We start from the raw sequence: 17704 nt of genomic DNA, 5'->3' as shown, positions 1-17704 counted from the left end.
GTTTCAGGAGTAAGAGTAGCAGATTCTACAAGACTGGCCCTCCCAGCTTTGGGTTAGACTCAGCACCTAGACTGGGCCCACGCAGTTAGAAATAAGGCCCTTGAATGATCTTGTCATATGATTTGATGGGAAGCTTGGGGTTGTGGAGGCAGGTGTCTTTGGGCCTGACTAGAGGGCAGAGCCCTGCCCCGTGCCTAGACGCTGCCTCCTGCTGAGCCTGGATTCAGGGGAGCAGCCCTGGAGTCTATGGTGACTCTGCTGTGCTGTGGTTTTCCGGAGCCAGAGAGAAGAAAGGGGAATGTGGTTAGTAGGGCATCAGCTGCTGTCCTTTCGGACAAGGCCTGGGCTAATGACCACTTGGGTTGCAACACACTTGAAGAAAACCCTGTCCTAGCCTCAGCTCTTACCCTTTCCAGGTCAGGTAGAAAAGCTCTGTCTTGCCGAGGCCCAGGGTCAGTCTAGGGTTTGGGAATGTTAGCAGGCTAGCCTGGCAGCTGCCTAAATATTAGAATTTGAAGGAACTTCTGGAGGTCATCCAGTCCAACCCTTTGCCCCCAGACACGACTCGACTAGATGAATATTTGTGTTGCTTAATAAATGGAAAATTTCCTTTGTGCCCAGGTAATCTAAAGAGTATCCCAGACTCACATAAACCCAGGTCCCAGGATAGGCACCTGTCTCAGACAGAGGTAGGCTCTGGGGAGGAAGAAAACGGAGGTTCTCGCCAGGTTGGGAAGGGGACAATTGCAGGGGGACCCAAGGAGTCTTCTGAGCTTGGAGCACAGCTGTAAACAAAGTGAAAGACATGTGGCCCCAAGCACGGCCTCTGTTTCTTATGCAGGCAGGTTTCTGGCCATGCCCTGCAATTGCTCCAAGGAAAAGCAAACCTCCTGTCCTCAAAGCCCTGCCAGCTGCCGGGACGCGGCTCAGTGATAGTGGGAAAACCATCTGGCAGGTTTCTCCCCTGGGCTCTGCCACAAGCACCTGCCTTTCCCTCCCTGCCCCTCTCTTTAGGTTGCAATGCTCCCCTCCTGCCCGGCCCCCGCCCCGCCCTTCGGGGTCAGAGGCTTGCCCCACAGTCTGGGCTGCACCTTTGCTAATTCTCGCCTGCTGCCTGAGCCCCTCACTTTAGTGCAACAAAATGACACCCGGGACCTCGAGGTTGAAGAGTCATGCCGGAAGCAGTCAACACGGAGCCAAGGAGGAAGGTTCTGCTTCATGTCCTGTTCACTCAAGGTCATTCCGGAAAGTCAAGCAGACCTTGTCATCCTGAAGTCACCGGGGAATAAATAGCACTAGGGCATTTTTCTCTGTGGCTGCTACACCCACACACCTCACTCCACAGCAGCACTTAGGTTCTGGAAGTCCCGGCTCCCTAACCTGGGGTAGGAGCACGGGCAGGGGCAAAACGGGATTGGGGGGGAAATCTAGGATGCAGGGGCCTCGCCCAGCCTGATGGCCCCGAAGAAGGTGGTGTGCTTGCTCATGTTGATGGAGATGTCGGCGTGCACCATCTTCACGGCGATCTTCTGCCGCGCTTTGAGAAGGCAGACGCCCGCCGTGTAACACGTGTTGTAGTTGGTTTTGCCTGTCTCGATGCTGCGGGTGCACTGCAGGAAGGGCTTCTCGTCCACCACCACCTCATAGCTGGCAAAGTCAGTGAAGTTGATGTAGTATACCTGGGGGAGAGGCAACGAGAAGGGATTGGGGGCGAGCGGAAGGAGAAGGTGGGCCCTCCCCGGTGACCAGCAGACGCGACCTGCTCACGCGAGCTGCCACTGCACCTCTTGAAGGCACGCTAGTCGGCCAACAGGACGGGCGGGGTGACAGGCTTATTCGCTGTCCTGCCTCCCCTCCATTGGGCTCAGGGGGTTAAGCAAACCTCTTTCAACAGCACACGGGTGGGAGACTCTGCAAGAGCCAGAACCATGCCTCATTCACCCCTTTACCTCCCCCAGCACCCCCTCCCTGCCCCCTGCCCTCCAGCACAGTTCTCGGCACACATTAGGTGCTGGATCAGTGCTACAGACACAAACGAAGGCGAATCAATTTCCAATTTCCAGCCCCAGGGACCATTTGTAGATAAACTTAGCAGTTACTGATTCCCCAGAGAGGGCACAGGAACAATCTGCGAGTTCTTCAGTTCTCTCCGCTTACACCCTGCTCCCCTGCGGCTGAATTTCTCTCACTGATTCTCCCAGTGCCCCTTGGCGCTCTCGTCTGATGATTGAGGAAACAGATGCAGAGGGATGGAGAACTATCCGTCACAAATGAGATAAAGAATGTGGAAGGGCAAAACTAACTTCGTGGCCAGAAGGAAGTGCTAAGCTGTGTTCAGTGGCATGATGTCCAGGGCATTTTCCCAGTTTGCATGGGGTACAAGGCCTGAGGCCACTCCCAGTTCTAAACCAGGCCCAAAAAATTAATTTTTCTCTTCTTCACTACCCTTATCCTTCACACCCCACTCCCAGCTTTGATCCCCACCCCCACCAAATGGCACTTAGGACGTTGGGATCATACCCCTGGGGACTGGGACACTCATCTGTTGCCCTAACTCACTTTATGGAAGGCTGTTCCCACCACAGCCTGTTCAGGAGGCTGCAGTGTATTCAGGTGCCATACAGTTTCTTGGGTCAGGACCCAAGCTGGGCCAAGATGTTCAGTAGGCTCAGCAAATGCTCGTGAACCCACCTTCTCCGGCCACTCTCCTGGGAGACCCTTCTGCCGGCTCCAGCGTCTTTCTGTCCATCCACCTGCTTGCTGCCCGCCCCTCAGAAGCCCCGGCCTCAAGGCTCGCCCACCACTAGCTCTGAGGAGCCACCCCATTGGAGACAAACAACAGGGGTGGAAGTGGATGGGCATTGGTCGACCTGGGGAGTGGGCCCTGGGCCAGGACGAGGACAAAAACAGAGGGCGAAAAGGGCTTGGAGAACGACAGCAGGGGGAAGGCAAGAATGACAGAGAAGCAGAAAGGTAGAGAAACAAATGGGAGAAAGAAGAAGGAAAGACAGAAATCTTTTTGAGGTGGAGAGAAGGTCCGGAGGGGCACTCTCAGTCTTCATTATAAAGCCAGTAGTGTGGGAGGAAGGGGTCCTCAGCAGCCCTGGAACTGACTTGCAAAGAATATATACTAAGGCAGAGTTCAAGTTTGGCAGTAGAACCAAACAACTCAGCGGGGAAACTAGGGCCTGGGGCTCCGTAGGAGGGAATCAGATGGCAGGGCGTGGGATGGGCCTCTTTTCAGTTTTTCAATCATATCTGGCTAGGAAAAAACCCCAGACAGCCCCCTCTCTCTTTCCTCCCTCTTTTCAACTCCCTCCCACTGCGCCCTCCCCGCTCCCCCCCCCCCCCCCCAAGCAGGACGTTAGCCATTGGCTGGGCTGGGCTGGCTCCACAGTGCCCCCCTGTGGCCTGCACGAGATCTGCATTCTGGATATAAGAAGAGTTAGGCCTGAGACCGTACTCACTTCTACCTGACTATAGATGAAGTAGGTGCCGTCCACCAGTACCTCCAACTCCCCACTGCGGGGGTGTAGCTTAAACACCTTGGGGTTCATGGTGATCCGAGACCAATCATTGAGCACTCCACCTGAAAGATCTCAGTATGAGAGAAGGGCAGTCACTCAGTACATGTCAGAACTATCTGGGCAATAAACACAAGAAATATCAAGCCATACACAACCCCCAGCCCCATCCCAATACAACCTGGATAGCCCAGGATGCCAAGCTTTAAGAACAGCATCTGGAAGCAGAGAAAGCAGTCTGCTTGTAAAGTGGCAGCTAGGCCTGCCTCAGGCCCGTGGGGTCTGCCTGTCCTTCTTCTTCTCTCCTTTCCTGACCCCTCTGTCTGGAACGATATTTAACCAACATCTTCTAGCTGGAATTGGGGGGGGAGGTAAGAAGAGGGCGGGCACGCTGCCCTATTTTCTTTGTTGTTCTGGGGCCTGCACAGGCAAAATCCAGACACTGAGGGGCAGGCTAGGTCTTATTATTCCATTTCATCTCACCAGCTATAGCTCCTGAATCCCTCTCCTGTCTTATAGGTTCATGGGTTTTCTCCTTGTCCTTAAGAGATTCCTCTCTATAGTACCTCCACATCCACTCCTTTCTGGAAAGCCTCGCTGGGCCCCCAGGAAACCACTCAGCCCAAGGAACTGTCTACCCGGAGAACCTTAGGGATCAGGCGTGAGTCAGACTTCATGGCAACCGGAGCAAGTGACCACCAGTAATAAAGCCCGGTAGGGGAGAGGGATCCTTATGCGAGTGAGGGATAGACCGCAACGCAGCACTAGAACCAACCAAAGGGATGGAGAGGGTGTCTGGGCACTGAGGCACCCCAGCAAAGCATGTCTCTCAGTAATACCCCATATGGGGTGGAGGGTCAGTCACTCCACCTTGGCTGGACGGTGGGAGCTGGCATGTGAGGGAGGAGGAAAAGCTTCCCTTTCCATCTTGCAGCAAGGGGGATGTTCCTTCCCACTTCAAGAGGAGGGAATCCAGGCCTAAGGAGCCTTCTAGCCTCAAAACCATCCATTCTTCATTCAAGAAAATATGTTTTGAAAGTCCATCCTTGGCTAGTCTCAGGAGGTCTGCCTTTCTGAGGTGTAAGGAAACTGGCCTTCTAGAAAAGGTGCCCGTCTTCCCTTAAGGTGATAAGCAGATGGGATAGGAGTTTGGAGGAGATGCCCTGGCTCTGCCCCTCACGGAGGACGGCTCTGCATGGTATCTTGCTACCCCTGATGCCCTCACTCTTTATTTTAAATTTTAATTTATTTAGTTTTGGCTGTGTTGGGTCTTTGTTGCTGCGCGCGAGCTTTCTCTAGTTGCGGCGAGCGGGGGCTACTGTTTTTTGTGTTGCGGTGCATGGGCTTCTCATTGCGGTGGCTTCTCTTGTTGCGGAGCACAGGCTCTAGGCACACAGGCTTCAGCAGTTGTGGCGCACGGGCTTAGTTGCTCCACAGCATGTGGGATCTTCCCGGACCAGGGCTCGAACCCGTGTCCCCTGCATTGGCAGGCGGATTTTTAACCACTGAGCCACCAGGGAAGCCCTGATGCTCTCACTCTTGCTTCTGTTGGAACTAAAGATCAGCACAGACTACTACTGGGGATTGGCCCAGAAGGGTTGGAACCAGTCTTGTTATGTGGTGGGAGCAAAATCAGTAGCTTCTGGCATAACATTGAGGCCACCCATCGAGACACCCAAACAAATCTATTTCCTGCCTGTCTCACCCTTCTCTGGACAGATGGTGATCATGGCCCATCCAGGGCCCTGGGGCCCAAGGTACTTGGTCCCAGCAGGACTGCTTAGGTTTTGGTGCCACTCTGTTCCTACTTATATTTCTGAGGTGATTGAGTCAGGCATTCTGGTGGCACTCCAGGATGTAGCCAAGCCCGATCATTAAGGAAGCAGAGCACAGCCAGTTCAGGACTGACTGGGCTCTTAGAAGCTGTCCCCATGCAGCAGGTTTCTGAACCTTCATTCACTGTTTCTGTACTCACAGACCCTCCCAGTAAGCGTCTGGCATCTTGGCTGGCTTGCTGCTTCCCGAAGCTCCTGGGGGTTCACGCATTTTAGGCTTTGTGCACCCTGGGGACCGGACATTATTTCAAAGTGCCGTTCTTTAATGAACGTTCATGTCTCTTTGAGGAAGAAAATGAAGCTAATCATTCAGTGGAGTATACACACACATCTCTGAAGTGGCATAGTGCGGTGGAGAGAGTCAAACAGATGTGGTTTTGAATCCCAGCTCCTACACTTAACGGAAACCTTGGGCTAGTTAATTAACCTCTCTGAGCTTCAGTTTCTGTCTCTGTAAAAAGGAGCTAATGCCTACCTTTGTCGTGAGGATCAAATCAAATCAAAGACAAAGAAAGTATGTTGAAAACTCTAAAGTACCATACAGATATAAGGCAGTAGATTTAGTATGGTGTTGTCCAATTTGTCTGGCACTCTGTTTCCCCACCTTTTAAATGCAGGGATTACACTAAATTAGGGTTTCTAACCTCCTGAAATCCACCCCCCTTTTTCATAGACACTAGCATCTCATACTCCCTGGAGAGTCTAACATGCCCCCCACTTCCCTGAGAGAAATGCCTCCTCCACCCATTTTCTGTGTAGACCCATCAGACAAGAAGATTCGATTTTATGTCGTTCTACTTTCTCTAATTTGTATTGTGAAAATGGTGATAAAACTACACATATCCCCAAGGGTGACTCTGATTCAGCCTCCACCTCCCAAGAATCCCTGGTTTAGACAATGTCTCAAGTCCCTTTCAGCTTCCTCATCAGCGATTCTAAATGCAATTTGTAGTAACCTTAGGGCAAGCAATTACTCAGGACAGCCAGCAGAGGGCAAAATGGAGTAGAGAATGGCCCCGAATGTCAAGGGTACCTCAGGGGCCTGGGAGGAACAAGGCTGGGGGTAAGGGGAGGAGAAACTCTCCTTAGGGAGAGAGCCTGCTTTGACTCTTACCATTCTTGACTTGGATTGCTGACCCTTGGCCCTGTAGATGCACCACGGCTGGCTGGGAGGATAAAAAGGACAGAGAGAGTAGTCACTGTGAGAAATGGCTGCTTGCTCAGCCACCAGTTGCCAGGATTCCAACTCTGGTTTCTAGTCTTCATTTGTATCCCAATTCTGATCCCTCTCCCCTTTCTTGGGATGCGAGTGGCCACATTTCTACTAGAGGGTAATATGATTTTGTAGCTCTGCCACTTCATAGCTGTGTGACCTCGGCCAAATGTAATGCCTCTGAGCCTCATTTCGCTAACTGTGAAACGGGGATCATGAGAATCTCTGTCTGACCTCTCTCACAGGGATGTCTGAAGATCAACTGAGGTGATGAATATAAAATGCCCTGCAAGCCCTCAAGCACCGTGCAACTGTGTAGACTGATCGCCGTGACCAAACAGCTGTAGTGAGGGAGGCTGAGATGAGACAAGGCGAGGCGGCGGAACCTGCCAGTAGAGACGGATCAGGAAGCTCAGAGACTAGGGAGGAGCCCTTCAGGCCATGAAGGCAGAAGTCTAGGCTGGGCTTCACCCAGAGCTGGTTGGCTGATTTTCAAGGACATACTCTTAAACTTCTAAGCTGCTGATGTCAGGTGGTCTGAGGGCCGACAAGGTGTCTGGGGTGGCCGGGGAGGCAGAGATCCAGGTGAATAGGCCTGACTGGCAGCTGACTATTGGGTTTGGCAATGGTGACCCTCTGTCTCCTGGGGAATGGGGAAAAATGGCCATGACAAGACTCAGTTCCCTTGCTAAAGGCAGGCCCTGGGGCAAAGCTTTTCTATTCATAGAGATGGAGGAGGCTGTGAATGAAGAACCTCAGAACCTCCAGGGTCTCCTCACAAGATAAAGCCTCAGCAAATTGAATAGGGAGCAAACTCAAGGGTGGCTCTAGCCTGTGGTCTTCCCTCCTCTCCAGCAAGAGAGCAATTCCCAGCCAACCTGGTTTTCTCGAGTTCCAGCTTTATCAGCAGCACCTGCAAAATAGGACAGGCCAGTCAGAGGGCGTCTCTTTCTACTTCCTTTACTCCTCACCTAGGCAGCCAGTGGCACTGAGCTTTTGCTCCCTGTAGTGAAGCCCTGTCTGAGTGTTATTTTCCAGGGCTCAGAAATGGAGGGAGAGTCAGGGTGTGATGCAGGGCACTGGGGTAGGAGAGGACACTCCTTCCTTCTCTTACTTGCTCCCGACCTGCATCTTCAGTGGGCCTAGCAACCAGCAGGGAAACTGGCCTCTCACCAACGCTGGTCTAAGGGAAGTACCACCGAGCACCTATGGAGACAGAGAAGAGTGTTTTCCTGCCACCACGTGACCCCGAGACGACGGTGCTCGCTTCTTTAACCTTTTGCTCCCTTTCTATTAATTTCCTTCATAGAGCGCATTGCCATTTGTAAATACCTTGCTTCTTTACTTGTCTCTCTCCTCCTGTAGGACATAAATTCCACGAGAACAGGGACCACTTATCAATATATCTCTTGCACATAGAAAGTGCTCAATTAATATTTGTGGAAAGATTGGATGGAAAAAAAAACCCTAACTGCATCTCTTGGGGCCACGGTGACACGGATTAGCCCTGTTTGAACTATGAGTCAAAGAATCTGAGTCTTGTGGCAGTAAAGACCCAGAGAAATCAGCCGTAAAGACTCCATTTCTGTAAAGCCCCAAGATACAAGAGGGGAATAGGAGAAGGAAATAACAACTGACCTAAGCCCAGGTAGTCTGACTCCTGTCAACTTCAATTAGGCAGGTTTGGATCTGGATCTATATCTTTTGGATGCCCTTCTGGGCCCAAAGGGAAAGATGCAAAGAGATTAAATGCTCTTCAAATGGGCAATGTGGTGGGGGGAAGGCTATAGTGCACACCAGTGTACACCACCATTTGAAAATGCTCTTGGGATCACCCACTCTTGCTCTATTAGAGAACTTTTAAGGAGCCTAGGAGGGTGGAGAGATGGAAGAACTCACCAGAAGGTCCCTGGAGACCAGGGGGTCCTTGAGGACCAGGAGGACCTGGAGGGCCAGGTGGTCCCATAACAGTTGTTCCTGGAATTCCAGGAATCCCTGGAATCCCTGGGGGTCCTTGGGGTCCTGGAGGTCCTGGAGGTCCTGGGGGGCCATTGGGCCCAGGAGGTCCTGCCTTCTTTCCTGAAAGACAAGATTAGGTATTACATTTGTAGTTATTGACTGAGAATGTACTGTCAGGAGTTCCTCAGCCTTCTAATGACACAAAGTTGGCCCTCTGGGAGTTCCTGCTCTTAAAGAGGTGGATACTTTTATCATACGTCACACACACACACACACACACACACACACACACACTCCCTACCCTGTTTCATGAATAATCATTTACAGGTTGGGTTTGAAGATATAATGGCCCTCAAGGAGCTCAGTCTAGTGGGGAAACAGACACAGTCACATGATAGTAGAAGTGCTGCATTAGTGGTAGGGACAAAATGCTGGAGAGGTCAGGGAAGGCTTCAAAAAGGAGGTTACAGTTCGGCTAAGTCCAAAGGATCAGAATTGCCAAGTGGCTAGACCTATGGGTCACTTTTTAGAATTGAGAACTGGGCTATTGTTGAAGAGTGTGGCTTTCACATTTATTGTCCAGGCCTGACCTTAGGAAGAATATTGGCTCCAGGAAGGTTTCCTATAGGAGTCGGGATGTACAGGGACTTGGGCTTGGGATGGAGGTGGGAATGTGGGATTGGAAGGAGTCTGGGAGATGAGAGGTGGGGGAGGGGAGGGCGAGGGAGGGAAGGGGGGGGAGAGAGAGAGAGAGTGAGAGAGAGACAGAGAGGGCTCGAGCACCATAAGGAAAGAAGGGGCAGTGGAGAGCACAGAGCTGAGCTGAGGAGGAAGCAGCAGGCAGGTTTTTGCTTTCTCAGCTGACCCCTCTAAACCCTAGTTTTAAAGATCTCTGGGAAAGGAAATTCTTCAAACTCCCTTGGTAACATGTTCCAATGTTTATTACCCCCTCACTGTTAGGAAGTTCTTCTGTATATTGAACTGAAATTCCTCCTGTGGCAGTTTAAGCTCTTATTCTATTGTTTGTATAGATAGAGAAGAATAGCTACCATCATGCACACAATAACCCTCATGTGCTCAAAGACATTAAGTCATCTATCAACCTCTATTTTTATAGGCTAAATAATCTGGCTTCCCAAAGTCTTTTCTCAGAGGCCCTATTCTTGAATGTATTATTAATCAAGCCACCAGATCCTCCCCGTTTCCTCCTCGCTATCCTTTCAGAGCAGTCTCAGCCTTCTTATTCCATATTCCAGTCCTTCCCACATCCCCGCCAGAATGTAGCTATGTTAACAGAGTCATAAATGTGGTTTTGAACCAAACCCTCCAGTTCCTCCTGTTTAACCTCCTCTGCTCCATGCAGTCCAATTCAAGCACTGCAGGTGGTCACAGGTGGGTGACTGCTTCCTCCCTTCCCCGCTTTTTCACAATCTTGTGGAAGTCTCAGGAATGGGAGCCTTTCCCCAGACTCCATCATGGTGTCTTCACCTGTGATTCTTTCTTCCTTTTTAAATATAACCCTGTCAAGTCTCATTTAAATACCTCCTTCCTGACTCTGCCTCCTGGCTCCCTGGGCTCTCAGGGAGGAGAATCCTGTTCTGATTTATCAGGTCCTCTTTTAAGAAGAATGCCGCGTGCTCAAGAAACCCAGTCCTCATGGCAATGCCACTCAAGAGGTCACTTGTCCATGTCTAACCACATCTGCATTTGCAATGAAACAACAGGGTCATTGCGGGGCCCCTTCCCCAGGGAGGAAAGTAAGGAAGGTCCATAGAGCTTCTCTCTCACGGAGAGACAGGAGTCTTAGCGTTTTCCCTGCACTTAGCAGCAGAAGACTGAATCTGCCCAGTTTCGAGATCTAGCAAATTTTAAGATGCCGAACAGGAAAGCCATCTCCCTTCAGATTTGGGCAGCTTCCAAGTCAGGCTTATTCAGCGCCCAAGTTTCAATTCCGGCTAGTGTAGTGGAGAGAACAAGGAATCTGTAGTCAGGAGATAAGGCTGTAAGCCTCAGCTCTGCCACGGATGTATACTTCGGGTAAATCCCTTCCTCTCCTTGAGCCTTAGTTTCTCCATTGGTAAAACGAGGAGCTTGGCCTCAATGATTTCTCTAAGTTTCCTCCCAAGACTGAGGTTCCATAAGGAGGATTGACGTACCCCTGGCAGTCAGGAAACTTCCCTAGCCTGGTTATAAAGTCTGCTTCTCTCTCACTCTTCTCTGAGTGGCACAGACACAGGGGATGGTGCATAGTAGGCTGTCCTCTGTCCCAGAATGTCCAGGCCTAACAGTGATTTTTGAGCTAGAGGGGCTTCTGTGGGTAGTGTGAACTTTAGTGTCAAGATTGTGAGTCTCCTGTGATTGTTAATGTAATTTTGGAAGAATTAGAGCCAGAAACTCCTGCAGTGAAAGTGAATAATGGTTGCAGTGTAAACAGAGAATGTTCACTTATGAAAATGCTAGAAGGCATCTGAGAACAAGCTCCTGCTGGGATCTAGTTCTGCAGCTGGTCCTCTTTGCTCCTCTGCAACCAGGTTTAAGTAACTGTGCTTGTCATCCTTGCATCCTTACAGAAAGTTGGCCCACAGAGGAGCATGTACAAAATGGCCCCTGGACCAAGAAGATGACTTTAGAGGACTGTATTCCTTCTCTGGATTTCCTTACTCTAACAGAGTACCTCACGATACAAAAGCCCAGAGACTTTTGTACTTATCAAGTTACCCTGTGTAGTCTTAGATGCAAGAATACACACGTTCTTTTAGTGAAGCTCAAATTGTTGAAAGAATGAACTAAAAGCAAGAGATGGGGGGGGGAGGGAGAGAGAGAGAGAGAGAGAGAGAGGGAGAGAAAGTTATGGGAGGGGGAAAATTCCATTAAAGGATGGAAATTAAATGAACAACTCAATTACCTCTTCAGGCATGTGTCTATTCACTGTGTCCATGGAAATCAGTATTAAATGGCTTCTAAATCGCTTTCAGCCAAGGCAAATGTTTAAAGCCTATGTGCATTCTCTTCCCAATAGTGGCCCACATACAAGGTAGCAGTGCTGGGCAGTGATCCAAGTCACTACCAGAGGCACTGGGATCTCTTGAGTTTGTAATTTCAGAGCTTCTCGCCTAGAAAGCTGCCTTCCATTACCACCAGCAAGTGTGTTCTCTCGGTGCTCACCCCTTGGATGACACTTCAAATGGGTGCTGCTCCCCACCACACACATGCCCTATATTTGGGTAAATCACTAGCCTACTTGCTGTTCCCCCAGACATGACATGTTCTTTCATGCCTCTGAGAGATTTCAGTATGTAGTTTTCTTTGCTGGAATATTCTTCCCCTTCTTTTTGCCTCATCCTTCAAAGTCTAGGTTAGATAATGTTTTCTCTGAGATGTGGGACCAAGCATGGGAAGCTCATGCTTCTATAATTGCACTTTTTAAAATACTGTACTTCAATTATTTGTGTGTGTTTCCATGACTCCAACTATACCGGGAGATTTTGGAGGGCAGTAACCATTTTTCTTCATCTCTGTATCTCTCTTCCTGACAATTACAAGATGCTTATTCACTGTCTAGTGAATGAGTGAGTGGAAAAAAAAACTTAGTAGCTGTCATTAGAAAGTGCTCTCAAGTCTACCTATTAAGAAAGAAAGGAAGGGGACTTCCCCGGTGGTGCAGTGGTTAAGAATCCACCTGCCAGTGCAAGGGACACAGGTTCGATCCCTGGTCCGGGAAGATCCCACATGCCATGGAGCAACTAAGCCAGTGCACCACAACTACTGAGCCTGCATGCCACAACTACTGAAGCCTGCGTGTCACAGCTACTGAAGCCCGCATGCCTAGAGCCCATGCTCTGCAACAAGAGAAGCCACTGCAATAAGAGGTACACGCACTGCAACGAAGAATAGCCCCCGCTCGCTGCAATTAGAGAAAGCCTGCGTGCAGCAACGAAGACCCAATGCAGCCAGAAATAAATAAATAAATAAATTTATTAAAAAAAAGCAAGAAATAAAGGAAGTCATCCCTGGGCTTGTGCTAGGAGCAGAGAGTGTCCTTGTCCAGGCCAGGGGAGCTTTCTAGGTTTGTTAAAATTACTGTCTTAAAGGGATGTGATAAGAACAGAAAACTACACACTTGAAAGTCAAATTTGGGCTTCCCTGGTGGCGCAGTGTTTAAGAATCCGCCTGCCAATGCAGGGGACATGGGTTCGAACCCTGGTCCGGGAAGTTCCCACATGCCGCGGAGCAACTAAGCCCCGTGCGCCACAACTACTGAGCCTGCGCTCTAGATCCTACAAGCCACAACTACTGAAGCCCGCGTGCCTAGAGCCCATGCTCTGCAACAAGAGAAGCCACCGCAATGAGAAACCCATGCACCGCAACGAAGAGTAGCCCCCACTCGCTGCAACTAGAGAAAGCCCGTGCGCAGCAACAAAGACCCAACACAGCCAAAAATAAATAAATAAATTTATTTTTTAAAAAAGTCACATTTACTTTCTTAAAAGACAGAATAGCTTGGTGAATGCCCAGGCTCCACAAAGAAAGGTTTCCTCACTGACTCCAGTTCTCTGGCTATTTTCCAATTTTGCTCAGCTCAGGTCCTTAGGGGCCAGGCCATTCTTCAGCTTCTTTACAACAGGGACACAGGTTTCCCATGTGGTCCACGGCATCTCAAGCCACCAGAGTACCCTAGTACTCAGAGAAGTGGCAGGAGGCAGCTGAAGCCAGTCTTTCGGGCCTAGTCTGGGATTGATAATCTACTCTGTAAAGCTCCGGAAATGTTAACAGACAGAATCATTTCGCTTAGAGCATTTTAATGAAAACTCATGAATTTCACTCTATTTTCCTCCCAGGTCAGAACACAGAAAAAAATAGGTACTTAAAAAACTCGTTTCGTGGTTGGTTCTTTTAGTCCTAAGGAGTGGACCACATTCCCTGGTCCTGTCTTTTGGAACCTGTTCTGTCTTTGGTTTCTCCTCTTCAGGCAGGCAAGCACTTGTACAAACTCGTGGGCCATTCGCATTGCAAGTACACTGGAGACTTACAGACCCAACAACGGCACAATGGATCCACTCAACTAGGAGATTCTTGGAAGAGACTAAATGATCAGGGTACTACTACAGCTGAGGTTTTTCCATCACAGAGAAAATGATATTGAAACCCCAGAGCAAGAAATACCTTCCCTGACTCTCTGAGAAATAGGAGAGGGATAGCTTTTAGGCCAAAAAATAGGGTACTGACATCTCTCAAGAGGTAGTATACCTAGTCCCTACAAGCAGTCTCAGGACTTCATTCATACCTGGCCACTGATTTGATAAAGGAGGGGGAAAAAAGGAGAAAGGAGAAGGGCAGGGGAAAGAGTAAGGAAGAATGAAGGAAAGAGATGTAAAATGAATTGTATGGAAGAGGGAACAAGGAAGAAAAGCAAAAACAACTTTCACATGTTGCTAGGAAGCAATTCTATCTTTCATGGATCATCACTGAAAAATGATATATATTTCTTATTCCTTGGAAGCTACAATACTCAAGAAGATCACACATGATTGAGTAAAATAATGGACATCCAGCATTGAACGAATATAAAAATCCTTCTCCCTTGATTTTTTCTTCTAATTTTAGAAAAGACATGACAGCAATTTTACAAAATCAGGAGCTTGACTTACCCTTTTTCTTGTTTTTAACTGGACCTGTTAAAAAGAGAAAATGGAAAACTAAGTCACTGGAAATTAACATAAAGTGTTTATTCTTCAAGACAGTCACAGGAGGAATCCCCAAGACACTGCAAATTTGAGGGAGCCCCATGCTAAGGGTCAGGTTATTGGCAAGGTATCGCCCAACTATCAAACCTCCCCAATCTGTCTCTGACTGTTGTAACAATAAAGTTACAAGGAAGATTCTTCCCTAGGAAGAAAAATATTTCAGGCTTAGTCTTTGGAGTGAGGGAATGGGTACTTCGCCATAAAGATGAAATGCCCAGAAATGCAGAACTCAACAACCTTAGGACGGCATTCCATTAATTATGCAAGTCCTGAGATTGAAGAGTCACGCATTCAGGTCAGGAAGTGATGTGAAGTCTCATGTGTTGAAGCTGGAAGGAGAAAAGGGTCATTTTCATGGAAGGAGCAGAGCAGTGGCAGTTTACTTTTTAGTCACTTCCTTATCGTTATTCAAATCGTTAGTTATTAAAACAGTGCAACCATAATACATTCATCTGGGGGCCACATGCACTCCCACTGTAATTTAACATAAGTTAACAGACACTTTAAAAGAAGTGCCAACAGTTTCATTGACAATGAAATCACAAGCATTTTCTGGGGAATTACTTCTAAAGAAAACATTTCTAATCAATTGAGGGCACTCAGAAAACCCAAGGCTTTTCTCATATAGTTAGGTAACAATCACTCCTCAGACATACACAATTTAGGTGTCTCCCAGACATGCAGGCATGTTTTTCCCTACTGGGGACTCAATTCACTTCATTCTGTAGGTGGATTTGATTTTCTTTAGGCGCACATATTTAAAAATCTGTTCCAAACTCCCATGAAGACCCTACTGGACAACAATAAACCCCTGTCAGTGCCCTCAGGAGCTCACAAAAAGACCAGCATTTGTATACTGTTTTTTTTGCGGTATGCGGGCCTCTCACTGTTGTGGCCTCACCCGTTGCGGAGCACAGGCTCCGGACGCGCAGGCCCAAGCGGCCATGGCTCACGGGCCCAGCCGCTCCGCGGCATGTGGGATCTTCCCGGATCGGGGCACGAACCCGTGTTCCCTGCATCAGCAGGCAGACTCTCAACCACTGCGCCACCAGGGAAGCCCCTGTATACTCTTTTATAGACTAAAAAATCTATTTCCATTTATCATCTCATTTTATTCTTGCAACAAGCTTGGAATGGTCTTTACTTATAAGAGCAGGCTCTATCAAAGATTCTGTCTGAGCAGACTTCAATCAGAAGTCAGTAAAGTCTCTAACTTGGAGGGCTGCCAGCGTGGCCATCAGAGCTTGCACAGGTCCCTCGAAAACCAATGTCTGTGTAGACTTCCCTGGCAAAGTAATTTCACGTGCAACAGTAGGTATTATTATGCGCAGGGGATGTTTATGGTTGGGTTAAGCAACCTGCTGCACTTAAGGTCATGATCCTCCACTCTTTTATCCTCATTTTTTTCTCTCTTTCTCTCCTCCCAGTTCTTGGTCTTCTTTCTTTACTGCCGATCTTGTATGTTTTTAACAACATTGAGAGCTCCTGAGAATGTACACAGAGGTTCTGGCAAGGAAGCACAGCTACACAGATACTACTGACTAAGAGACAGTCTGAGAAGGGCCACCTCCTTGAACCAGAAAGCTGTCTGGGGAAGGATTTACACAGAAAGGCCTATAACCCCATCAACAAGCTACCAGCCAACCAGTCAGCCACCTCAGCCTGGGAAAGCAGTGAGATGACAGCCATTGCAGCCACTGGCCTCACAGACAGATTGTGTTAGCCCTGGCCAAGTTGCTGACCATTTCAGCTGGTTAAAGGGTAAGTACTATTACATCAGACTTCAAAGCAGGCTTTGAGGAAATCAGACGATCACCATGCACCTAGTCCTTATTGAGCACACCTAGGGAAGGCACAGTAAATAATGAAACACAACTCTATCCTCAGAGAACTTACAGTTGAATAGGAAAGTACTAAAGGGGGGAGACTTAAGGAATTATACTGGCTAGCTGAGGAAAAATAAATTCCTGGAGGAAGTCTGACCTATATCTACAAGGGAAGTTTGACCTATATCTACAAGGGAAAAGAGGGAAAGGGAAGTTAAACATTTTTCGTTAACTTTTATGAGATGGATGGACCTAGAGTCTGTCATACAGAGTGAAGTAAGTCAGAAAGAGGAAAACAAATACCATATGCTAACACATATATATGGAGTCTAAACAGAAAATGGTTCTGATGAACCTAGGGGCAGGACAGGAATAAAAACGCAAACGTAGATAATGGACTTGAGGACACGGGGAGGGGAAAGGGTAAGCTGGGATGAAGTGAGAGAGTGGCATGGACATATATACACTACCAAATGTAAAATAGATAGCTAGTGGGAAGCAGCCGCATAGCACAGGGAGATCAGCTTGGTGCTTTGTGACCACCTAGAAGGGTGGGATAGGGAGGGTGGGAGGGAGATGCAGAGGGAAGGGATATGGGGATATATGTATACGTATAGCTGACTTACTTTGTTATACAGCAGAAACTAACACACCATTGTAAAGCAATTATACTGCAATAAAGATGTTAAAAAAATTTTGTTAACTTTTATTATTTTTATACCAGAAATACTACTCATTATACATACTTAAATGCATGCACACCTACATACATAGAAAAGGGGAGCAAAAAGGAAAAAAATAGCTTAAAAAAACTACTCACAAATAACCACTATTAACATTTTCTGCATATCTAGAAATTTCCTATGCATATAAATATGTATTTTTACAAAATGTGATCAAATAAAAATGTTGTTTGATAACTTTCTTCTATGTCAATAGCTACATTTCTACATTATCATTTTAAATTTGGATACAACAGCATTATATAGGTAGTTCTTTATATTTTTTTCTAGTTCTTTCATGATTTCATTTTTCATATTTAAATCTTTAATTAATCTGGTATAGATTTGGTAGACAGCGGGAGGCAAGGAGCTAACTAAAATTTTTATCTTTATTTTCCAAAATGGCCATGCCATGAAGAGTGCTGAGAATAACAGGGGCTCAAAGCCCTATCTTCCACTTCTTCTTGTGTCACAGAAGGGCTCCCAGGGAGCTTCCATCTATTCGGTGGACATTTGGCATATCCCTCAGAAAAAAATGAGGATGAAAAAATATGGACAAGATTATCCTTAAATTGTATCGCACTTCCCATAGGGGCTAGTGAGTACATCATCTCAGCAGTATAGGAATTCTAGCTCCCTGGTATTTTCTCTCTAGAAGATGGAAAACCACCATGGCCAGTAAATAATTCTTATGAGTTTCAACATGGTCCTCTAAGCCCTGGTTCTATATCCGCCATTCTCATTTCTTTTGTTTGAGGCCATTGTGGTTTCCCATCTTCTAGAGAGAAAATATCAGGGAGCTAGAACTCTCCCATATTAGATATGAGCATCTTGACCAGAGCAAAAGCAGTAACATCTGCTGAGTTCTATAACATTTTAGA

General features: G+C 47.8%; 1 protein-coding gene across 8 annotated transcripts in view; it reads right to left on the bottom strand.

Annotated features, from left to right (window-relative positions):
- Nucleotides 1–1427: 1427 nt before the first annotated feature.
- The window catches only part of EDA (ectodysplasin A), a gene marked incomplete at both ends in the record, with an annotated part of 370306 nt that continues 354029 nt past the window's right edge, over nt 1428–17704 (bottom strand). For 2 of the 8 annotated variants that reach the window (XM_082681536.1, XM_082681537.1), the window contains 6 exons: nt 1428–1679; nt 3468–3598; nt 6474–6525; nt 7451–7485; nt 8472–8651; nt 14180–14203. In XM_082681536.1, coding sequence (XP_082537662.1) covers nt 1428–1679; nt 3468–3598; nt 6474–6525; nt 7451–7485; nt 8472–8651; nt 14180–14203 — 674 coding nt within the window. The remainder of the gene's footprint in view (nt 1680–3467; nt 3599–6473; nt 6526–7450; nt 7486–8471; nt 8652–14179; nt 14204–17704) is intronic. The other 6 variants (XM_082681539.1, XM_082681543.1, XM_082681540.1 and 3 more) reach the window with 6 other exon arrangements.

The sequence above is a fragment of the Grampus griseus genome (assembly GCF_964374135.1).
Source record: "Grampus griseus genome assembly, chromosome: X".
In the NCBI taxonomy this organism is placed as follows: domain Eukaryota; kingdom Metazoa; phylum Chordata; class Mammalia; order Artiodactyla; family Delphinidae; genus Grampus; species Grampus griseus.
Note: the sequence above shows the minus strand (reverse complement) of the source record. Positions and strands in the feature narration are given on the sequence as shown.